The sequence below is a fragment of the Dama dama genome, chromosome 24 (genome assembly GCF_033118175.1).
Source record: "Dama dama isolate Ldn47 chromosome 24, ASM3311817v1, whole genome shotgun sequence".
In the NCBI taxonomy this organism is placed as follows: domain Eukaryota; kingdom Metazoa; phylum Chordata; class Mammalia; order Artiodactyla; family Cervidae; genus Dama; species Dama dama.
Genome location: NC_083704.1, coordinates 26,978,517 through 27,003,308, shown reverse-complemented (window position 1 = coordinate 27,003,308; position 24,792 = coordinate 26,978,517). Strand labels below are relative to the sequence as shown.

General features: G+C 44.9%; 1 protein-coding gene across 1 annotated transcript in view; it reads left to right on the top strand.

Annotated features, from left to right (window-relative positions):
• The window catches only part of ITPR1 (inositol 1,4,5-trisphosphate receptor type 1), a 347,438-nt gene that overhangs the window by 181,952 nt on the left and 140,694 nt on the right, over positions 1 to 24,792 (top strand). The window contains exons 27-35 of the mRNA XM_061128046.1: positions 2,115 to 2,276; positions 2,392 to 2,562; positions 3,293 to 3,358; positions 4,492 to 4,629; positions 9,753 to 9,878; positions 12,420 to 12,620; positions 14,129 to 14,380; positions 16,239 to 16,364; positions 18,908 to 19,036. Coding sequence (XP_060984029.1) covers positions 2,115 to 2,276; positions 2,392 to 2,562; positions 3,293 to 3,358; positions 4,492 to 4,629; positions 9,753 to 9,878; positions 12,420 to 12,620; positions 14,129 to 14,380; positions 16,239 to 16,364; positions 18,908 to 19,036 — 1,371 coding nt within the window. The remainder of the gene's footprint in view (positions 1 to 2,114; positions 2,277 to 2,391; positions 2,563 to 3,292; positions 3,359 to 4,491; positions 4,630 to 9,752; positions 9,879 to 12,419; positions 12,621 to 14,128; positions 14,381 to 16,238; positions 16,365 to 18,907; positions 19,037 to 24,792) is intronic.

Here is a 24,792-nt window from a genome sequence, read left to right as displayed (position 1 = left end):
ATACCTGTAAGAGTCAAACACCTGCAAACTTGGCATAAATACCCTGTATGTATATACCTCTTGGTATATACACCTTTGCTTTGGTCATGTATTGGTTTTGACAAAACTTAATGGATTAAGGACTTCCCTGGTGGTCCAGTGGTTAAGAATCCATCTGTCAGTGCAGGGGATGCAGGTTCAATACCTGGTCGGGGAAGATTCCACAGGTCACTGGGCATCTAAGCCCATGTGCTGCAGCTACTGAAGTCTACTCTCTGGAGCCTGAGAGTCACAACTACTGAGCCCATGCACCCTGGAACTCGTGCTCCACAATAGGAGAGGCTGCCACAATGAGAAGCCCATGCACCACATCTAGAGAGTAGCCCCTGGTCACCACAACTAGAGAAAGCCTGCATGCAATAAAAAAGACCCAGGGCAGCTAAAGAAAAATGGATTAAAACAGTCATTTTATTGCCTGTCACAACTCTGTGGTTGACTGGGGCTCAGCTAGATGGTTCTTCTGCTGATCACTGTTGGGTCTGTCATGCAACCATAGTAGCTAGTGATTGGGGTTGGCACATCCATGTTGCTTTCTTTGGATTTCTGGCTTCTTGGAGGCAATGCCTTTAAGGCTGGGACTTCGCTCTCTTTCTCTGCACATGAATATTTTGGGCTTCTGCATAGCTTGGTAACTGGCTCAATGAGCAAAGGCCCCAAGAGGCTAGGCCCACAGTGTACAAGCACTAAGCAAGCCTTTGCTTGCATCATGTTGCTAATGTCGTATTGGTCCAAGCAGATCACGTGACTGAGCCTAGTGTCAGTGTGGGAGGAACCTACATAAGGGTGTTTAGACCAGAGAGGGTGAACTGATGTTCATCGTCTTAGCGCTTAATGTAAAACCTGTGAAATTTGAACCAGCAACATTATTTACTCTATAGACGAGGTTGCTGTTCTGAAGCTCAGGGAGTTTTGAGTTTAGCATGGTGCCACTTCAGTCTGCTGGGTGGTGTCCTGGCTTTCTATGCTTTCCTTGTGTTGAAGGGCTATGAAAGCTTCTTCACACCTTTCTGGAGCACATAGCACAAACAGAGGATTTATGTACTATGTCCTATCGATGCCTCCCTTGCTGGTCTGCAGCCATGAAGGTCTCAGCATTTGACGTTCATTTGATTGTAAACACAATACAGGCACAGAAATTGAGTGACAGTGCTCAGGTTCGAGGTGGCCTGCCATTAGCTCCAGGACTTGCTTATTAAATTTTTGCTTGTGTAAGTAACACACAATCAACGTAGTATAGATATTGGGAGAAGCCTTGACAACATACTGATTAACCCCAGCTAGGAATCTAGAAAAGCACTGAGTGGGGATGATGCACAGCAACGCATCTCAGAGTGGGGGCTGTGGGACCAAACCACTTGCTGCCAGTTGGGGACAAGATAAGTGAAACTTTGGGCAATTGGGGGCTTCCCAGGTGGTGCAGATGGGCTTCCCTCATAGTTCAGTTGGTAAAGAATCTGCCTGCAATGCAGGAGACCCGGGTTCAATCCCTGGGGGTTGTGAAGACCCCCTGGAGAAGGAAATGGCAACCCACTCCAGTATTCTTGCCTGGAGAATTACATGGACAGAGGAGCCTGGTGGGCTACAGTCCATGGGGTCGCAAAGAGTTGGACACGACAGCACACACACGTTTGTTGGACCCTGTGACCCCATCCACGTGCACAATCAGGAATATGGTACAGGCTAGACCTCACAAACCTGGCCCTCCACCACAGATGGTTTCTCGGCACTAGCATCTCAAATAAAAAACGAACTAGTAACTCGGAAGAAACACAACTGCGCGCGGCTCTGAAACCGTGGGGTAGCCCGGCAGCAGGACACCTGGTGGGAGAGTTGTTGAAATGCCAGGCCTTTCCCTGTGGGAAGGTGGGGACTTTGGTTAAACATTTGGCAGCTGTGACACCTTAACTGTCCCATCCCCTCAGAATATAGTTGAAGATGAAACCAGATGGTGTTGTTAAAGGAGTTATTTAAGAGCCAGGTCTGCTGAGGGTGGCCGTAGAGTTGGGGAACCCCACCAAGTGAGGTGTGTGTGGGTGGGGGCGTCTGTGGCTCACGCGACCTCTGCCCTCAGTGAGGAGAACACCCCGCTGGACTTGGATGACCACGGCGGCAGGACTTTCCTCCGAGTCCTGCTCCACTTGACGATGCACGACTACCCACCCCTGGTGTCGGGGGCCCTGCAGCTCCTCTTTCGGCACTTCAGTCAGAGACAGGAGGTCCTCCAGGCCTTCAAACAGGTAGCGTGGGTGGCCGCGTGTGCGTGCACGTGTGTGCCTGTGTGTGTTATTGGTGGTGGTGTCGTCATCTGTCTGAGAGGGTGTTGAGTGCCACCGGTCAATTGCATTCGTTCAGGTTCAGCTGCTCGTTACCAGCCAAGATGTCGATAACTACAAGCAGATCAAACAAGACCTGGACCAGTTGAGATCCATCGTGGAGAAGTCGGAGCTCTGGGTGTACAAAGGGCAGGGCCCCGACGAGGCCATGGACGGCGCATCCGGGGAAAACGAACATAAGAAGACAGAGGTGGGTGACATGCAAGTTAGGTTGCTGGAGGAGATGTGTGGGCTGCTGGGAACAAGTGAACGTCCTCCTCTGGTTTCAGGTAAAAATGCAGATGCTAGGATGGGCTGGGACCTCAAGTGGTCTGCTTGTTACCTGGATGATAGCCATTCTTCCAGGAAGTGAGCTACAAACACCAGTTCAGGGTCATCTCTCCTGCTGCGTTGGCCTGTGTAGAACAGGCTTAGAGTGAATTAGCATCTGGTGCCCCTTGCAGGCTCATCTGGGAAAGAACCTGTTCTCCAGCTATGCCTGGCCCACCATCCTCTCCCAGTCAATGAAACAGCATCCGTCACGGGGAGCTGAGTGTGAGCCAGTGATTGACTTGGGCGTAAACCTAGCATGACAGCTGGCTGGGGCTGGTGCTCACTCAGTCGTGTCTGACTCTCTGCGACCCTTTGGACTGCTGCCCACCAGGCTCCTCTGTCCAGGGGGTTCTCTAGGCAAGAATACTAGAGTGGGTTGCCATGCCCTCCTCCAGGAGATCTTCGCCACCCAGGGATCAAACCTACATTTCATGTGTCTTCTGAATTGGTAGGAGGATTCTCTACCACTAGCGCCACCTGGGAAGCCCCAGGATGGCTGGAAAGCACTGCAAAATTCCTATTGCTTCCGAGATTGTGGTCTCACCCTAACAAATGGACAGGAACCCACGAGTTGTACAAACCCCAGTCATGTTCGTTTTGGTTCCTAGGAGGGGAATAACAAGTCACAGCAGCATGAGAGCGCCAGCAGCTACAACTACAGGGTGGTCAAAGAGGTATGTGCCCTCCCCTGAGCCTTTCCCACGGTGGGAAGCTTAACAGAGAGAAGGAGGACCTCTGAGGTCAAGTGCATAGGTCTCAGTACATCACGTGTGTATCCTCACTGCCTCAGCTTGTATGGGGGCTGCCAGCACCTATACTTCTGAAGGTTTACAATTGAAGGAAGAGTTAAGTGGTAAAATTATCAATGATTTATCTTGATTGCTGACACGTAGTATCACCAGTGAGAACCGTAGTTCTTTAGAAATCTTTGCATAGGATGATTCAAAGTTGAGAGGTTGGAAGCTTGGTGTTTGTTTGTTTGTTTACCCCAGAACAAATTCTTCCCAAGTTTTTGGCAGTGAGGCTGAGTCATACCTTTTTTTGTTGTTGTTGTTTAGTGGCTAAGTCACATCCAGCTCTTTTGCAGTCCCATGGACTGTAGCCCACCAGGCTCCTCTGTCCATGGGATTTTCCAGGCAAGAACACTGGGTTGGATTGCCATTTCCTTCTCCAGGGGATCTTCCTGGACCAGGGATTGAACCTGCGTCTCCTGCATTGGCAGTCTGATTCTTTACCACTGAGCCAACAGGGAAGCCCCCATACCATTTTAGGATACCTGAAACCATCCCACTTGCTGATGGAGCCATAATCCAGTCATTAATCTTAGCCATATGTGGATTTGGTTCAATATAATCAGTAAGGATCCTACAAGTTAGAGAACTTTCCCTCTCATTATGTTCTTCATGGATTGTGATCCCTTTTACCTTCCTGCCCACACCATCCCCTTGCAGTCTTTTTTCCAACTATGCTTCCTACTTTTCTGAGATTGATTTTTGTTTCTTACAACTGTTTTATTTTTTCAAACTTTGAGGTATAATTGACAAAATTATAATATACTTGACAATGTGATAATTTGATATATACATAGTGAAATCATTACCCCAATCAAGTTAATTAACACATCCATCATTCACAGAAGTAACTTTTGGAGGATGGTAGGGGGAGGTAAGAATGCTTAAGATCTGTCCTCTTAGCAAATTCCATGTGCACAGTGAGGTATCAGGAACTGTAGGGGCCAGGCTGTAGGTTAGATCCTCAGAACAGAGATGTGGGTCGACGAGCAACTTCGATCCTTTCTTCCTACCAGATTTTGATCCGACTCAGCAAACTCTGTGTTCAAGAGAGTGCATCCGTGCGGAAGAGCAGGAAACAGCAGCAGCGCTTGCTCCGGAACATGGGTGCCCACGCCGTGGTGCTGGAGCTGCTGCAGATCCCCTACGAGAAGGTGGGCATCACCCCCTCCCCGCAGCCCGGCCCCACGGCTGCTGCTCCGAGGGGGCGGGTTCCTGGGTTTCCCCAAACCCTTCACACTTGGGAACGGTTGGTGAAGAAATGAAGCTGATGTGTGATGACTGTCACTGTGAAGCAAAATCTTAGGTAATTGACATGAAACAAACAGAGCATCGTAGAAATACAGTGAACCCCCCATAACCTCCCTCCACTTTTAAAACTCTATAACGAAGGAGGAGTCTGCTTGTTCTCTCCTCACTCCCCTGCCACGCCAGATGGGGGCAGCTTGGTCTGAGTACAAAGGTCCAGTGGACAGAGCTGTCTGCATGTGGACTTGTATACTTGTTTTCCTTTTTCTTAAAGAGTTGTAAAAGCTGTTTATTGTTTTGAATCCAGTGTGTTTTAGAAGAGCTTATGACATGGCCATCAGTAACCCCCAGATCACATGTATGATTATGAAATCAAATTAGCATAAATGATGAATTATGAACCCCCCACAATCACAGGGACCACAGTTTTCTACTTTCAGAGCAGGGGGATGAACTGGTGAGTTCAAGAGAGCCAGAGAAAGCTGTCCTCCCACATCAGAGATACTGGATCACCAAAGCTTAAAAAATACGTGCTGTGCAGTTTTGTCCGCCTTGTTAACTCAGCCGTGGAAGCACTACAGACTATGAAATGCATGTGAGGACACAAGACTTGCCCCCTCGAAGTCCTCACTGTGTGCTGACGGCTGGTTAGGTTCGATCTGTTGGATTCTGCTCAGTCTAAGTCTTCTTTTCTGCTGATAGAAATTAAGCTGCATCTGTCATTTTTCATGTTAGTATTTGGTATTGCTAGTGATGGGATGGAGGGAAGCAGGATAGCATAGATCTGACAGGGCACTTCTAAAAACGTTCATTCGGGACTTGCTTAGTGGCCCAGTGGTTAGGAGGATTCTGTTCTTTCACTCTAGGGAGCATGAGTTCAGTCTCTAGGTGGGAAATTAAGATCCTACATGCAGTGTAGTATGGCTAAAAAATAGTAATAAATAAATACAAAGAATAACGATGTCCAGCAGAATAAAATGAAAGCATTCACTCAGGCTTCTGAAACCCGGTGTGGCGCTCATGGTGTTGCCACTTGATGGATGAGGGGACTGAGGCTGGGGAGGTTTCGAGTTGAGACTTAGGTGCTGGGCTGTTGAATTGCCCAGAGACTTCCTAGTGAAGAGTCAGCTGAAGGAGGTTCCCTGTCCACTGCTTGCCGGTGCCAGGCCCTGTGCTGAGGCCTTTACATTATCCTCTCATTTAATCCTTAGGACACCCAGAGGAGATAGGTGCCCCATTTTGGATGAGAGGACTGGAACCAGAGGGGTTTATTAACTTGTCTGGAAGGTCCAGCTGCAGACAGCAGAACCTGCTCAGCTCATCTGTGGGAGCCTGGGCCTTGGACGGCTCGCCTTCCCCCGCTCCTGCTCCTCACCTTTGCCCGCTACCCTGCACCTTAGGAAGTTCCCTCCCGAGGCCGTCTCCTTAGTCACGGGGCCTGTGTGAATCCGATGGGTCAGGCTTTTCACCAGCCACAAATAAAAGTACAAGTTTAATCCCTTCAATAGATCAGGTACTTCAGTAACTTGGAATTAATATAGACGGATGTGGGTGTCATCCAAACTTGGCCGACGTTTGGACTCGAACCAGCAAGTGGATTTGTCTCCCTCTGTGTGAAGAATGTCAGGAGAAAGGTTGCTGGCCTTGGCTTTGCCTCATAGTAACCTGTTTCCTAAATGAGAGACATTCATTCTCAGAGCAGTGTTGGAGGGATCTATAGGAACCAGATGCAGCTGGAATTGGTGACTCAAAGGCAGAACATTGTGTGTGTGTGTACTTTGTCTGGCTTTTGGATGGATACAGCCAATCCCATTGTGTAAGAACAGCGGAGGGGCTCTTACTAACAGGTACGTCTGTGTTATGTCTTTATGAGCTCCTTGCCCTGTAAAAATCTGCTTTGAAGGGCAGAAGCTTTTAGTTAGCTTGTCTGCCAGCAGATCCCTTTAGTAAGTGAAGAAAGGGAAGAATGCACAGTGGTTCAAGGTTGCTGTGGTTTCTCTCTGTCACAGACCCTCTTGATTTCTTAGAGCTTAGAAACTTTGCCCCTCTCTCTGTAAATGAGAGACAAATGCAGTACCTACTCTGTTGTTCTGAGACTTGGTATCAGCGTCCTCTTTAAATCTCCTGCTTTGTTCAGTTGTCACCCTGGGAGTTTGGGTTCCTTCCATCAGTGTTCCTGCCAGAAGTGTTCTATTTTCTCACAAGGCTGTGGTCTAGATCAGAGTGGGCAAACTGCAGACATGGATCACCTCCAGCCTACTGCCTGTTTTTATATAGCGCTGGAGACAAGAATGGTTGCTATGTTTTGTTATGTTTTCAATTTTAACTTCATTTAATTGAAGGATAATTGCTTTATAGTATTGCGTTGTTTTCTGCCAAACATCAACGTGAACCATCCGTAGGTACACATATGTATGTTTTTGAATAGTTAAATTTTTAGGGGTTACATAGGTTTGTTTGTACATAATGTCCTCTCTTTTGCCTTTTGACCCATAAAGCCCTGAAGTATATATCTGGACCTCTAGAAAGGTCCAGAGAAAAAAGTTTGCTAACATTTAATGAGTCGTTACGGCCTAAGCACTTAACATGAATTTTCTCATTTAGTCTTCATAATCACAATAGGAACCGAGTGCTTTATCAGCTCCTTGTTACAGATGAGGAAACCAAAAGGTTAAGTCCCTTGCCCAAGGTCACACAGCTCAGAAGTTGTTCGTCTGGCCTAAGGGCCATGCAGCCTGGTATCAGGGCCTGCATTCCCAACTGCAGCACTTTCTGCCTCTGAAATGAGGTGATGTATGTGAGGTGACTGAGGAAGATTAAGTGGGCTCTACGGATATGAGGGATGATTTCCATTTGGGGAGGTTTTGTGTTTACTCTTTTAAGTGGTGGCTTGTTTCAGTTCAGTTCAGTTCAGTCGCTCAGTCATGTCCGACTCTTTGCAACCCCATGAATCGCAGCACGCCAGGCCTCCCTGTCCGTCACCAACTCCCGAAGTTTACTCAAACTCATGACCATCAAGTCGGTTTGTTTAGAACTGGGTAAAGTAGCAAGTAGTACGCTTACTCCTTGGAAGGAAAGTTATGACCAACCTAGACAGCATATAAAAAAGCAGAGAAATTACTTTGTCAACAAAGGTCCGTCCAGTCAAGGCTATGGTTTTTCCAGTAGTCATGTATAGATGTGAGAGATGAACTATGAAGAAAGCTGAGTGCCGAAGAATTGATGCTTTTGAACTGTGATGTTGGAGAAGACTCTTGAGAGTCCCTTGGACTGCAAGGAGATCCAACCAGTCCATCCTAAGGGAGATCAGTCCTGGGTGTTCATTGAAAGGACTGATGCTGAAGCTGAAACTCCAATACTTTGGCCACCTGATGCGAAGAACTGACTCATTGGAAAAGACCCTAATGCTGGGAGGGATCGGGGGCAGGAGGAGAAGGGGACGATAGAGGATGAGATGGTTGGATGGCATCACCAACTCAGTGGGCATGAGTTTGGGTAGATTCTGGGAGTTGGTGATGGACAGGGAGGCCTGGCGTGCTGCAGTCCATGGGGTCGCAAGGAGTCGGACATGACTGAGCGACTGAATTGAACCGAACTGAAAGTAGCAAGAGGTTTCTTTGTTTTTAAATGTCTATTTGGTTGCACTGGGTCTTAAATACAGCACGTGGGATCTTCAGTCTTCATGGCAGCATGCGGGTTCCTCTGTTGCAGCATGTGGGATCTAGTTCCCTGACCAGGGATCGAACCTGGGCCCCCTGCATGGGGAGCTTGGAGTTTTAGCTACTGGACCACCAGGGAGTCCCCAGAGGTTTTATGTCATTGTCTTGTCATAGGCCTCTTTGTTGTTGCTGCTGTTGTTGAGTTGCTCAGTCATGTCTGACTCTTTGAGACTCCATGAACTTCTGCACACTAAGCTTCCCTGTCCGTCACCATCTCCCAGAGTTGGCTCAAACTCATGTCTGTTGAGTCAGTGACGCCATCCAATCATCTGGTCCTCTGTCTCCTCTTGCCTTCAGTCTTTTCCAGCATCAGGATCTTTTCCAGTGAGTCACTTCTTCGCATCAAGTGGCCAAAGTATTGGAGCTTTAGCATCAGTCCTTCCAATGAGCATTCAGGGTTCATTTCCTTTAGGATTAACATAGGCATCTAACTCTTTACAAATATCGAGTGTATTTTTTTGAAGTGTAGTTGGTTTACAATATTAGTTTCAGGGGTACAGCAAAAGGATTTGGTATCCTTACAGATTATATTCCATTAAAAGTTGTTGCAAGATAATAGCTATACTTGCCTTTGCTGTACTGTGTACCCTAGTTGCTTACTGAGTATGTGTTTTTGATACATGACATGAGAATCTCTAATCAGCCATGTGAAATGCCTGAGACACACATTATGCTGATTGTGTAAGTAGGGAAGCTGAGTCTTAGGTTAAATCGTGTCAGGTGACGGGGAAAGGAGTCAAGACAGGTACATTTGCCCCAACTTAGAATCTAGAGTTCCACTTTGCTGTGTTAACTGCTGCCAGAATTTAGGGTGTCCGTAGGTTAAGGCAACTTGAAAATGTGTGCCTGAGAGCTGGGAGATGTGCTTATAGCCAGTGATGAAGTTGGCCCCTGCTCTGCTGTCCATCTGTATTTTCAGAAGTAGGGGGTTTAGAAATTTCAACAATTGCTAGACAGTGGGATCTCAGAGACTTCCTCTTAGCTTTCATTCTTGATGTCCTTTTTCCATGATAAAATCATTTCATTTGACTGCCCAAGGCTAGTGGGAGAGAATTCATTTTCCTCCATGAAGCATAGACAAATTTCTGACTTCCCTGCAAGAGTCAGCGGTGCAGCACCCCCCCCTCCCAGTGTTTTTATGTAGCCAGCCCCTTGAAACACCCCCAGAGCCCCACATTAGTCGAGGGGATGGGGGCATCATGGAACCTGGCCTCCTAGCCTAGAGATCGTTGCTTTCTCCATTTGACCTTCTCTTGCCAAAGACATAGCTGGGTCTTCAACCTGTTTTTCGTCTGTCTTCTCCCTCACAGGCTGAAGACACCAAGATGCAGGAGATAATGAGGCTGGCTCATGAGTTTCTTCAGAATTTCTGTGCCGGCAACCAGCAGAATCAGGCTCTGCTCCACAAACACATAAACCTGTTTCTAAACCCAGGGGTAAGACTAGAGGCCTGTCTGGGACTCTGCAGGGAGGAGGACGGCGAGGGGTGGAAGCAGGAAGAGAGGAGAACAGCTTGTTCTTTTGCTGTTGTGGCCATTGGGACTTGTTATGATGCAACCTTCATTCCGACAGGGAACATTTTGATCGGCTCTCAGGAGGACGCAAATACTTTATGAGAAAAAAAGGCAGGAGGAGGAAGGAAGAGGTGGTAGATGCAAGATAAATGTATTTTCTCTTAGTAGCATTCCTCATTATGTCAAACTCCAGCTGTAGCCAAGTACCAATTCTCACCGTCCAGCCCCATCCTCCTGAGGTCATGCATCAAGTTTTCTATGTTCACACAAAACATAATGCATCCATGTAAAATACAATTATGTTACATTTTAATTACATATGTTTTTAATATGTTACATATGTGTTACACTTTTTTACAGGAAAATGGTGGTACAATGTACACCTAGTTTTTGTATTTTGTCTTTTTTACTTACACATCTTGGCTATCTTTGTAAGTCAGAGATATATAAATTTTTCTCATTGATTTTCATGGCTAAATACTTCCCTGGTGGCTCTGTGGTAAAAGAATATGCTTGCAGTGCAGGAGACATGGGTTTGATCCCTATGTTGGAAAGATCCCCTAAAGGAGGAAATGATAACCCACTCCGGTATTCCTGCCTGGAGAATCCCATGGACAGAGGAGCCTGGTGGGCTACAGTCCTTAGGGTCGCAGAGAGTTGGACACGACAAGCAACTGAGCACACACGCACAGAATGGCTGTAACTTTTTTGAAACCATTTCCTTATTAAGGGACAGTTCGGCAGTGTCTGATTTTTGGCTCATGAGCAGTACTGCAAAGGACAGCCTTGTACATTAACGCATACTCACATACACACACAAACGTAAATACTAATCCATACTGCTGGAGCTTTCCAGAAGAAGAACTGCTGCATTGGAGAGTCATATTCCATCTTTGTCATGTTAACAAAAAGAAAAGGCAAAAGATGAAAAGGTTAAAGCCCCTTACCTCACACCAGTCATTAAACCTAATAACTCAGTAAGTCTGGATAAAAAGTACAAAATGAAGCTTCTGAAGGAAAACATGAAAATATATCCTCATGACCTTATGGAAAGGAACTTTTCTCACACTGAATGCAAAGAGCGCTAGTCATGCAGGAAAATATCAGTAAGTCAGACTTCTTAAAAAAAATTAAGAACACGGAACTTCCTTGGTGGTCCAGTGGTTAAGCCTTTGCCTTCCAGTGCAGGGGGGCGGGGTGTGGGTTTGGCCCCTGGTCAGGAAGCTAAGATCCCATCCACATACCTCTTGGCCAAAAAAACAATACATGAACAACAGAAGCAATGTTGTAACAAATTCAATACAGACTTTAAAAATGGTCCAAGATAAAAAATCTGTAAAAAAAAAAAAAAAAAAATTAAGAACTTATAGTCATCAAATGAGACTGTAAAGAGCAAGCGAAGACAAGCCACAGAGAGAGAGAGAAAGCGTTCACGGTGGTCACGTCCAGGAGCAACTTCACACCCAGTAGAAGTAACAAACTCCAGAAGGTCCATGAGGAAAATCAGCCCACTTTTTCAAATGAGCTAAAAACTTTAAAATGGGTTGCTCTGCCATCGAGATTATCTAAATGGCCAGCAAACATCACCAAGCCCTCAACATGGTTCGTCATCAGATAAATGCAAATCAAGGAAGATACTTACAACAAAATATGAAATTAACAAACGGACATCTACTCAGTATTGGCAAGACTATGGAGGAGCTGTTATGTAGAATGTACATTGTTAATCTAATCTGTTTCAGAGCTGTTTGGGAGTATCTTCTAAAGCCAAATGTATTTGAACTCTGCAACCCAATGACTCTGCTCCTGGGTATAAAGCCAACAGAAATGCATACATTTCATTTATCAGAAGACATTTAGAAGAATGTTCAGAGTGACACTGTTCATCACATATGTCATAAGAATTGTGTCAGTACTTACCCTTAAGACTGGTGCTGGTGGTGGTGATTTAGTTGCTAAGTCACTCCCCCAAATGCCCATCAGCAGTAGAACAGATAAATACATGCAGTATATTCATGCAATGGGATGTATGTAGTAGTGATAGTAAACAAGCTATTAACACATACAACAACACGGAGGACAGTATTGCAGTTTGAACAAAAGAAGGCAGGTAGAAGAGGATGCTTGAGGTTCAAGACTGGGCAAAACTAATCTGTGGTTGTGGAAGTCAAAATAATGGTTAAACTTGGAGAGGGTGGGCCATAGAGGGGTCTATTTTGTTTCTTGATCTGGGTGCTGAGCTTCCCTCTGAAATTCATTCAGCAGAAAATGAATGATTTGTTTACTGTCCTGTGGCTTTATTCCACATGACTAAAAAAGTTGAGTTAACAGGAACACCATACAGAAGGGAGAATGGGGAACGATGCTTTCGCGGGGTTGAATGCCCTCTGCCTGTGTTGGGGTGACTCCTTCTCGCCTTGCCCTTCCTTTGACCATGTCTGTGTGCCCTTGCTCTTGCGTCAGATCCTGGAAGCCGTCACGATGCAGCACATCTTCATGAACAACTTCCAGCTATGCAGCGAGATCAACGAGCGGGTTGTCCAGCACTTTGTCCACTGCATCGAGACTCACGGTCGAAATGTCCAGTACATCAAGTTCCTGCAGACGATCGTCAAGGCTGAAGGGAAATTCATCAAGAAGTGCCAAGACATGGTCATGGCTGAGGTGACAGCTATGTATTTCTAAATACCTTTATCTGATCTTCTGCAGGAACTTACAAATTATTTAATTTTATTTGTATGACCTGGCACCCTGTCCAGGGGCCATTAAAAAAAAGAAAGTAATGTGTGTGTGTGTGCGTGCAAGTGTGTGTGATCTTGTGTGTGTGAGCTTAAACTGTAGAAACAGCCAAAGTCCAATCAACTTTTTCATAGCAATAAATCTATTTTAAGGATCATTGGCTAGGATTCTTCTGAGAGAGTAAAACACCCCAAGAAAATTGAACCAAAATACAGTGAATCCAGGTTAAATGTGGATAGAATCCTTTGAGTCAAAGAAGTTCTTCTTGTGAATTCTGTGATTTAAAAAAAAAAAAAAATTATCCACCTAATTAACTAGCTGGGAATATTGTTGTTGATGCTTCATGAGAAGCTGGTCAGTAGAATTGGGGCAAAGTCCCCCTGGGATCTCTGTGAGACGGTGCCCATGGATGCCGTCTGTCCTGGGGGGGGGTCCTCTGTCACCCTCGGTACTTCAGCTTCTGTAGGTGCTTGCTGTCATCTTTCTACCTTTAAAAATAAGTGGAATGTCAAGTAAGTTCAGATAACACTTGGAGTTATGGTCTTATCTACATATATGATTTCCGTGAAAGATGGTATAGTGTCAATAAAAGTATTGGCTTGACCTGGGATACGAATGTCTACTGTTCCATGTCCCAGGCTGTGTGATTCAGGATTGAGAAACTTATAGGCTAGTTAAATGAGATAAAGATGACAATGATAGCTACCATTGATTGGAATTGCTGCTCTAGTTGGTATTGTAAGCTATTGTGGGAACATTTTCAGAGTTCATAAAGGTTAGCTGTTATTAAGTGAATAATATTGACCATATTTATTTTGACTTCTGTGTCAGCCCTTTTTGGATCTTCCATATTTCATGCAGTGCTGAACAATTTCAACACTTAATTCTTAATTAATGAGAACCCCCAGTCCCCAGCAGACAAGTTATGAATTGGAATGCCTTGACTCTTTGAGTGCCGAAAGGAAGGGTGTGTCTTACTTAGAATTGGATTATTTGTGATTGTGAAGAAATAATGCAGTGTATGAAAGAGCTGTAAGAAAAATACTTACAAAGCCTAAAAAGGAGATGGGAGCATTAAAAAGAAAAAAAATCATAGCCCAATTATTAGGGGAAATACAAGGGCAGGCTGGAAATCTACATTTTTGCTTGATACATGAATGCTGGTATGTAGACTTTCTCTTCCCCTAAATAGTGCTTTAGGACTGCTGTGATATTTTTATATCTGAATGAAAATGCTGCTGCTGAATTTTTTAGTTGTTTAGTAATAAAAATGAATGAAGTGTGGATGAGTTCAGTAATATAAATGCAACTGGATTTGGAAGGTAAATGCTGACAGAACATCTCTTTCTGTGTGAATAGATTTCTTTTTTAATGCTTCCCCCATCCCGGCAAGCTTATGCTATAAACAAGTCTCGTTCTCTCACTGATCACAGCTGGTTAATTCAGGAGAGGATGTCCTCGTGTTCTACAACGACAGAGCCTCTTTCCAGACCCTGATTCAGATGATGAGGTCCGAGCGGGACCGGATGGATGAGAACAGCCCCCTCATGTACCACATCCATCTGGTGGAGCTCTTGGCCGTGTGCACGGAGGGCAAGAACGTCTACACGGAGATCAAATGCAACTCCTTGCTCCCGCTGGATGACATTGTCCGCGTGGTGACCCACGAGGACTGCATCCCCGAGGTGAGCGGCCGTGTCCCCAGGGTGGCTGGGCTCTGCTCGTGTCTCTCCATATGGTGGGGGGGTCGTGGCTGGATGGGAGCTGACCCAGGTGGGACCTCACAGCTTTGACACCCATGGCTCCCTTAGCTGTCAGACTTCCAGTGGCCAAAACAGCATCCTCTTGAGCCTTGATTTTGTGTGAGAGGAATGACTGGGGAAGTCTTTCTTTTTGTCTCCTTGAGGAAGAACAGGAAACTGCTGCGGGGTTTCAGCTCTGGAACCAATCATTTCACCTGTTGAAACCGGAGCATTCAGCTGAACGGACTTCTCAGAAATGAGATGAAGGGTGGCTAGAGAGACAGTTCACACCAGTGTAAAACTTAATAGGTTTATTCTTTAAAACAAAAACTTGCAATGCAAAAATCATGAATGACAGCTTTAAAATATTCAGGAACTGCCGGTAACCAGTAAGAAATGGAAAGTAATCTACAATTTTACTGCCCATAATAAATACCTGTAAGGTTTTTGAAGTAAATCCTTTCAGCTTTTGTTTTCCCTATTCATATACATTAACTAGGAACAACAACAACAAAATGGACCATGCAATATATATTTTTTTCTTTGTGTTTTAAAATATATAGTATTAATTTATATTATTAGTATATATACGTATGCATTTATATATATGTGTGTGTGTGTATATATATATATAGAGAGAGAGAGAACGTGCACATATGTGTGCTTCCTTGGTAGCTCAACTGGTAAAGAACCCGCCTGCGATGCAGGAGACCCTGGTTCGATTCCTGGGTTGGGAAGATGCCCTGGAGAAGGGAGAGGCTCCCCACTCCAGTGTTCTTGGGCTTCCCTGGTAGCTCAGACAGTAAAAAATCCACCTGCAATGCAGGAGCCTGGGTCCAGTCTCTGGGGTTGGGAAGATGCCCTGGAGAACGGCATGGCAACCCACTCCAGTGTTCTTGCCTGGAGAATCCCATGGACAGAGGAGCCTGATGGCTACAGTCCGTGGGGTTGCAACAAGGTGGACACGACCGAGCGACCAAGCACAGCACAGCATGGATTACTTAGTATGTAGTGAACATGTACTGTTTTTAGACCGCTCTTTGGAAAAGCTGCACGTTTTGCAGGGTGAACCCTCAGCAGTGCTGTGTCACGCAGGGTGCCTTTCTTTCTTTGGACTTGACGGGGTGAAGTGCCTCCCAGCAGTTTTCCCTCAGCTGCCCCTCACCGCGGGGCTCTTGCCACGCCTTCCTCCAAATGCTGCCAGCTCTAACTGTTACCTTGCCCTTTATTATTTATTATTTTCAGTCTGTCGGGTGTATAGTGATATCTCATAGTGGTTTTAATTTCTGTCTTCTTGATTACTAAATGAGATTCAGCGCCTTTCCATATATTGTTTTTGATATTTACTATTCCTTTAAGTAAGTATCAGATCACACTTTTTGCCCCTTTTTTCCTTGGCATGTCCATCTCACACGCACAGATCTGTAAGAATTCCTTGTGGAGATATGCATTGCAAACAGCTTCTCTCAAATTGCGTCACTTAACTCTTGTAACAGGGCCATTTCATGAGTAGAAACTCTTAACTATAATGTAGTCAAACCTGTCCATCTTCTGTGGTCACAGTGTTTTGTTCCATTCTTTACCTGGAGGTCATGAACATTTTCTCTTCTAAAAGCTTTGTTTTCAGATTTCATCATGGTGAATTCTGACCATCAAAAAGCCATAGAAATTCAGTGGTCACAAGAAAATGGGATGGCCATCTTGGTCTGTCTTTGTCATTGTTCATTTGAGGGAGCTAGTCAGTCCCACATGTACTATGAACAAGTTGATTTTTACGGAAAAACCTGTTTGTCTTTTTCAGGTTAAAATTGCCTATATTAACTTCCTGAATCACTGCTATGTGGATACGGAAGTGGAAATGAAGGAGATTTATACCAGCAATCACATGTGGAAATTGTTTGAGAATTTCCTTGTTGACATCTGCAGGGTAAGGCTTTCTGGAACTGAGGAGGCAGGGGAGGGTGTGTGTGTGGGCACGGATCTCCCTGCGCAGACACACGGATGACAATCACGTCATTACAACTTACTAGTTGGTGGCACAAGGAGGTACCTGACTCTTTCACTACGTCTCATTTCTCTTGATCTTTTACTCCTAGCTTGAAAATAGATTTTATTCATCAAGCTTCTGGGAAGGTAGATTATTTCTGGTTTTCATTTCATCCTTTATGAATTGATTTGGGAATGATAATCTGGGACATATTAAAATCAGACGTATAGAGTTTTGTCTGCTTTCACAAGGAGTCTCTCCTCGAAGGACACCTTCCTGAGTGTTAGCATTTATCTCCTAAGGTCTGGTGTCAAGGATCCTTCAGATCACATCACTTTCCCACCTGTTGCTTTTCTGACCCAGCCTTTGGGGTGGCTTCAGTCTTGATTTGGTTTTGCAGTGAACTTAATATTTGTTTGAAAGTCATGGGACTACACCCTCACAAGGCACATCATGGATTTAATAGGAGTTGTGTGGTGGTCAGGTTGGGGGAAAGTAACTCAGTCCTTCACAGAATAATTGTGAAATGAATCCCAATTTCAGAAACATTGTGATGCTAAAAAGGAAAAAGAAAAGTGCATTGTAGAATTATAGAATGTGGCATTTTCTCCTGACTGTACAGTTACCAGTATAAAACAAGGAGCCTACCAGAACTTAATTTCCTTCTAATCAAGGACTATGTTTAATAACACTCCAGTGTTGGCATCACAGATATATATTGTTCAGTCACCCAGTCATGTCCAGCTGTTTGCGACCCCATGGACTGCAGCACACCAGACCTCCCTGTCCCTCACCATCTCCTGAAGTTTGCCCAAGTTCATGTCCATTGCATTGGCGATGCCATCCAGGCATCTCACCCTCTGACACCCTCTTCTCCTTCTGCCCTCGATCTTTCCAAGCATCAGGGACTTTTCCAGTGAGTTGGCAGATTGCATCAAGTGACCAAAATCCTGGAGCTTCAGCTTCAACATCAGTCCTTCCAATGAGTATTCAGGGTTGATATATATATAATTTAAACATGTGTATATTTTAATCTCAAATTCTTCCTAGTCTTTTAATCCCATCAATCTGAGGGTTTGGCTTGAAATGGAAATCCTGCTTTGCTTCTTTAAATCAGGACTTGACAGAGTTTTCTGTGAAGACCCAGATAGTAAACATGTTTGGTTTTGTGGGCCATGTGTCTCTGTCACAGCTTCTCAGCTCTGCTCTGGTGGCGTGAGAGTGACCACACTGGTATGTAAACAGATGGGCATGGCTGGGTTCCAGTAAAACTTTATTTATAAAAACAGCCACCAGCCCTTAACTTGGCTCATCCCTGCCTTAAGCTGTTCAAAAATGCTTCAAAATTCATTGCTAACTTTACTTTTGGATGTGTCTCTACCAACTGCTCATCACTGGACTCAGAACATGACAGTTAATAAAATTTGATGGTTTTACCCTTTACTTCATAATTTTTAAAATTATATATGTGATTTTGTATCTCAAATTAGAGGGCTAATGAGTCTGGTAATGAAATGGATGTTAAATATTTGGGGAGAAGTCCTCGGTAGTCCAGTGGTTAGAGCTCTTGCCGTCACTGCCAAGGGCCGAGGTTCAATCCTCGGTTGGGGAACTGAAAATCACGCAAGCTATGTGTTGTGGTCAAAAAAAAAGAATGAATTTCTAAAAAAAAAAAAAAAAAATGAATTTCTTAAACCTGTTCTTCTAAATGTGTAATCATATACTAAGCAGCAAAGTTATCTAAAGTCCAGGTGAAACCTGAAGTCTCCCTTCACCCCTAAACTTACACAGACAGTTACTCTGAGTCACAGCCCACTCTTTTCAGCTGGACTGTGGCTCAGTAGAGTTTTCAATGAATGGAGGAGTGTTTAGGTTTGGAGAATATCATGCCCAGTGGACCTCAGTGGTAATACTTGATTAAGTATCTTGATTATATGCATTAGTTACCTATGACCTAGAGAAGATGAATGACTTACACAGTTTACTTTTAGGACACCTAGAGGCAACTGTAGGTATTAAGCCTATTAGTGCCTTTTGAGGCTTTAGATTGGCCACAAGTTGGTAGGAATTAGGAAGTGATGGCCTTGTAGGTCCCTTGCCAACTTTAATGTTTTATAATTCTTCACTGTGATATCCAAGCTGATCTGTTTCTCTTTTTCCATGATTCTTTTCTTTTAAATCATTGCTGTCTTTTATTGTTTCATTTATTTTTATTTTTTGGTCACACCACACATGGCATGCAGAATCGTAGTTCCTCGACCAGGGATCAAACCCATGCCCCTTGCATTGGAAGCATGGAGTCTTAACCCCTGGACCACCAGGGAAGTCCCTAATTGTTCTCTCTCAAGAGGAGAAGTATTGACTTGCAGGCTTTTGCCTTTGCTTTGTTAAGGGCGATTAGCAGAAATCGTCACAGATGTCTTAACTCTGCAAGGAACTTGCAGGTTTTGGTACAGTGTCTAAAGCATTGGCTTGTCCTGCAGGCCTGTAACAACACAAGTGACCGGAAGCACGCAGACTCCGTTCTGGAGAAGTATGTCACCGAGATTGTCATGAGCATCGTCACCACGTTCTTCAGTTCTCCCTTCTCAGACCAGAGTACGACTTTGCAGGTAAGAAATGCGGACAGAGATGCAGGTAATTCCCAGGAGCTCCTCGGCTGATGGACTCGGTGCTGATTCTGGAGTGAGCGCCTGTGGATGAGCCAGCCCTCCGCGAAGCATTAATAACAGATGCTTTTCTCTTTGCGGAGAATGGTTTTTACAGGAATTGCGTGGATAATGAAGTACCTGAGACCAGATGGTTCTATGGCTGTTGATTTTTTTTTCCTTAAAATGCCTTCTTTTTTTCCCCCCTCTTTAATCTTGTTGATTCCTTACCTCCAACCTTAGAAAGACAAGCAGCTTTCAAATGAGTGGTAGCATGTTAACACTTTTTAAACAAATTACATATATTTTTATTTTGGGCCACACTGGGTCTTTGTTGTTACACGTGGGCTTTCTCTAGTGGCCGCGCTCGGGCTTCTCATTGTAGGGGGGCTTCAGTACTTGCAGCACGTGAGCGCGGTGGTCTCGCCTCTGGGGCTCTAGAGCACAGGCTCAGTACTTGGGGTGCACAGGCTTAGTAACTCTGTGGCATGTGGGATCTTTCCAGACCTGGGATGGAACCCCTATCCCCTGCATTGGCAGGCAGGTTCTTCACCACTGGACCACTAGGCAAGTCCAACACTTAATCAAACATGTCTGGGAATCTCCATTATAACCCCAAATGTGTGCCTACAGTTCATCAGAAGGGGTTACGTGGCCAGCGGGACTGAGACGTCCTTGAGCCTTGATACTGTGGCTACCATGTCCCACCAGCCCCAGCACCTGCTGATCACTGGCGCCTCCTGGAGTTGTGCAGCGGCCCTGCAGGCTGATTGCCAGTGTACTTGGAATTTCAAACGTGTGAATCCCTGGACCTGGGAGATGTTTTCATTACTCTTGGATAAGTCACTCTTTCTGTAACTGAGGTCTGGGTCATTGGCTGTGGAAGTCTTACTGCAGGTCCGTGTACACAGCCTGCAGAGTGAAAATAAGACTTGGTCTCCCGTGGCCGGAAGAGCAGGAGTAACCATCCTTGTCAAGCATATAGATGGAGGGTGTCCTGGGGTTGATGCATGGCCCAGGCTGGTTGAATTGTAGACAAATAACCTTAATTGAGGTAAATTCTCCAGGAGAAGAGTGATTCACGGCCACTGTGGTATCACTGGTACGTTCTTTAGATACTGCTGTTCTGCTCCTCATGCAGAGGAGTTTGTATTAACTTAGTACTCACAGTATTATCCCCATTTTGCAGGTGAACAAATGAGGCTCAGGGGATTAAATTACCATCCTCAACCATGGTCACCACTGCTAATTGGCAAAACCATGATTTCAACCCAGATCTGTCTGACTCTAAAACTTGAATTCTGGAGTTTTTAGTGAGATATGTTTTCTTAGGAACTGTTGGTAACCTTCTACCTAATTTAGCTTAACTGCTAGCCTTTGGTTATCTCTAAAGTATCATAAAGTTAGAATACCACCTTCAGCATGTCTGTACATGGTTTTTGAGTCATTGGGGAATAAGAACTTGTCAGACCCCAAGCACGTGAGTTGCTCGAGGCCAAAATGTGTGCCTTACCAAGAGCTGTTCTACTCAGAGCCAAGTGCTTTGGTTAATCAGGATGAACTTGCTTCCTTGTAATTAAAAGTGACCATTGCTATGAGGCAGTTCCCATTCTCCTAGAGACTGTGAAACTGTGTTGCAAAACCAAATGTCAACGTCAGCCAGTCAAAGTAATTGGAAACCATTAAACAGGAATTTTTTCTTTCCGGTTTTTGGTCTTGGTCCCTGCTCCCTCCTTCCATTACCCTTGTCTGATACCATGTTTAACCCAATTATTAGGCAGGAGTGACCAGAGAAATCAACTCCAACCTTTTATGTCCGGAGAGAGGCCCCGGTTATCCAAGTATAGTTAAAGTACATAGTCTAAACTGGATTTCTAGAATAATTATTTTGAAGGAATACTGTTTTTGAAGCTGTTCTAACCTGTTTTTCCTAACCTGTCTTATTTATCTGTTGAAAAGCCTTCGTCTTGTTTCCTCAGCTAGATTTCTACCTTCCTCCTTCCTTCCTCCATGTTTTGTATCTTTGCTTCCTTTCTTTAGCCTGTGTTTCTGGGGGAGGACAGTGGTGGACTTGCAGTTTTGTTGCATTTAAGGCCCCAGTGGAATGTCTGAGGGGCGGCTGGAACTCTGAAGCCTTTTGGAGCTTCCCTGCTGGCAGTGTGGTCAAGAATCTACCTGCCAGTGCAGTAGACGTGAGTGCCATCCCCGCTCTGGGAAGATCCCACACGCCGCGGAGCAGCTGAGCCATGCACAGCTCGTGAGCCTGGGAGCTGCAGCTGCTGAGGCCCAGGCCCCCTAGAGCCTGTGCTCCCCAACAAGAGAAGCCCCCCCAGTGAGAGGCCCGTACACCACAGCTAGGGAGTAACCCCACCTGCTGCAACTAGAGAGAGCTCGGGCAGTGACAAAAAACCAGCACAGCCATAAATAAGTAAAATTATTTTTTTAAAAAAATCTTTGGAGGCTTTTAAAGCAGGACAGAGTTGGGTTCCAGGCCTTCCCAGTTCTATGAACTTGGGGAGATCTCAGAGCTTCAGAACCCCTTTCTTACATGTTAAACAAGATTATAGTATGACTGGGATGATGACCCAGTATGACCTGCGGATGACTGGGAGAATGAACGTTCATGAATATCTAGCACAATGCCTGGTACCTAGTAGTTGCTTAACAATCGGCAGCTTGTACTGGGTCCTGCTAGACTGCAAGCTACAATGGAGTGGGGTGAGCGGGGGGCAGAGACGTGTCTCAGATACTGTTTTATCCTAAGCACCATGCCTGGCCCCTGGGAGGTGCTCATTTGTTGAGTGAGCAAGTGAATTGTGTAGACTCAGGAGAAGGGCATTGTGAAGTCCAAGTATAAACGCTTGCTAGTGCACGTCTTGGCATGAAAAAGAAGCGATAGGCTAGACAAGACCTGGGCAGAGCACAGATGATTAAGGACAGATGATGCAACAGGCCAGAGGGAGATTAAGGGGTTATCTTGCCCTCAGGATGGAATCCATGAGCAAAACAGAGCCTTGGGAACTAAGCAGGGGAGAATCTCAGGCAGAAGGTACTGGGCAGACATGTTCATTAGCCCAAGAGGTTGCGTGAGCTGGTGCCCCCAGATTGGCCGCTGGAATAGGAAATTAGGAATCAGTTGCTCTGGCTGATTGACTCATCTTTTGTTGATTCAAGTGCCAGATGGGAACAGAGCAGATGCTCAATAGATGTTGGCTCAACAGAATTCATTTAGTAGAAGGATTCTTTTTCCTTTAAGTTAGGCCATTGAGTCCCCATCTCAAGTTCCATCAGAGGGGACCAAGAACTACAAGTCCAAGGCGGCTTCATCGGCTGGTACATCCTCCCCAGCTCCCTCAACCCAAGCACAGTCCAGCCTTGGGACCCAAGCCTACTCAGGCTCCAGGGATGTGACACCAGCCCGGGTCACTGAGGTTTGATGGGTTCAGAGGAGGACTTATTTTCATTAATTTTTATTTTTTCTCTTGTAGTACAGTTGATACGATATGTTGCGTGTGTTTGAGTTCTGCAGCAACTTGATTCACTTACACTGTTAGCTCTTCTTTTTCGGATTCTTCTCCCACGTAGGTTATTACAGAGTGTTGAGTAGAGTTCCTTGTGCTTCCAGTAGGTCCACCTTGATCATCAGTTTTATGAGTATCACTGTGTTTATATTAATCCCAACCTCCTAATTTCTCCTTACCGCTTGCCCAGCTTCCCCCATTAACTCTAAGTTTCCTGTCTGTGAGTCTCATTTTGATTTGAATATCGCTTCACTGTGATCCGTTTTTAAATGTGATATATAAGTGATACCTGATGTTTGTCTTGCTCTGTCTGACTTATTGGACCTGGTGTGATCATCTCACAGTCCATTCTTGTTGCTGCGAATGGCATGATTTTCTCCTGTTTTCTGGCTGAATCTTAACCCATTGGGTATATGTAGCATATCTTCATCCATTCATCTGTGGATGGACATTTCAGTGTTCCCAGGCCTTTTCTATTGTAAATGGTGCCACAGACATTGTTGGGGTGCCTGTGTCTTTAGGAAAGATGGTTGTCTCTGAAGACATGCCCACCCAGGAGTAAAATCTTGGAATCTCATGGGAACCCTATTTTTTTTGAGGGGATTTCTATACAGTTCTCTGTAGTGATTGTTACCAGTGTACATTTCCGCCAACAGCGTAGTAAGTTCCGTTTTCTTCAGGCCCTCTCTAGCATTTATTCTGTGTAGACTTTTTAACGACTGTTGCTTGGGAATAACCTCCTCCTCGTTTTGATTTGCATTTCCCTAATCTTTAGGGATGCTGAGCGTGTTTTCATGGGAGTTTTCTTTTTAAAGAATTTGAGGATAATTTAGCGCTTGAAATTGGCTTCTTGAGAGTCGGCCCTGTTTTAAATTTATCTTTAATGACTTCCCACAGAGCGTGTCTTGAGGGCAGGGTTCTTAAGGGCCCAAATTCAAGGGTTTTCACGTTGTAGTTGTGGGAAGCGTCCACAAGGGGGCAGCATGTCTTCCATTCCCCACTGATGTAACTTGTGCAACCAGAGCCTTTGAGAAAGTCTTGTCTCTGGGTTGTAAATTAGAGTGGAAATTGCCCGAACAGACACCCAAAGGCTTGTATCTCGTTACCTTTCCCCACTTACCCTTGCTCACCACCCCTAGACAAATCCCAGGTCCCGTAGAAGTGCTGTACTGAGGGTGCAATAGGTAGATGGCAGGTAGATGGGGCGGCCCAAAGAAAGGAGGCTGGAAGTGAGAACCCCACCAGCAGGATCCTGGAGACCAGGTGAGTTTGCAGAGGTCTTCCTGCCCAGCAGGTCCACCATCCTTTGCAGGCACTGGGTTTGACTTAGGTCTAAGAGGGCCAGCCTGGATCTGGGGATGGTGGTTCCATCCTGGGGGGCCCAGGCACTACAGGTCCAAGGTAGTCTCTTGGCTGGTACATCCTCCCCAGCTCCCTCAGCCCCAGCACAGTCCAGCCTGTGACCCTAGCCTGCTCCGGCTTCAGGGATGTTCCACCATTTCTCTTTTCAGGGATGTGATAGGCATTTCTTTATTTTTAATTTTTATTTTATTTAATTTATTTATTTATTTATTTTATTTTATTTTATTTTTCCTTTGCTGTATAGTTTTACCACCAGGTGGCCCTAGTGGTAAAGAACCCGCCTGCCCATACTGGAGACATAAGATATGAGGTTCGGTCCCTGGGTTGGGAAGATCCCCTAGAGGATAGTTTATATACATTGCTGTGTTTGTGTTTGTTGAATTTGATTCCCTTATATATATCCACATATCTGCTTTTTAGACTCTTCACTTATTTATGTTATTTCAGAGTGCTGAGTGGAGTTCTCTGTGATATATAGTAGGCCCTTGTTGATTCCTATTTTATTAAAATATGTTTATATTACTGTGTATATGGCATGCCATATTATGCCATATTAAATGCCAACCTTCTGATTTACCCCTCACCCCCTACCTTTACCTCTGGTAACTGTCAGATTTTTTCAAAGTGTTCGAATCTGTTTCATAAAGTGGTTCATATGAGTCAATTTTTAGACTCCATCTCTAACTGATATTTTATGATATTATTCTGTCTCTTAGTTTAGTTAGTATTATCATCTCTAGATTCATCCGTGTTGCTGCAGATGACATCATTTCATTGTGTGTGTGTTTTTTTAATGCCTGAGTCATATTCCATTGTCTATATGGACCACACCTCTGG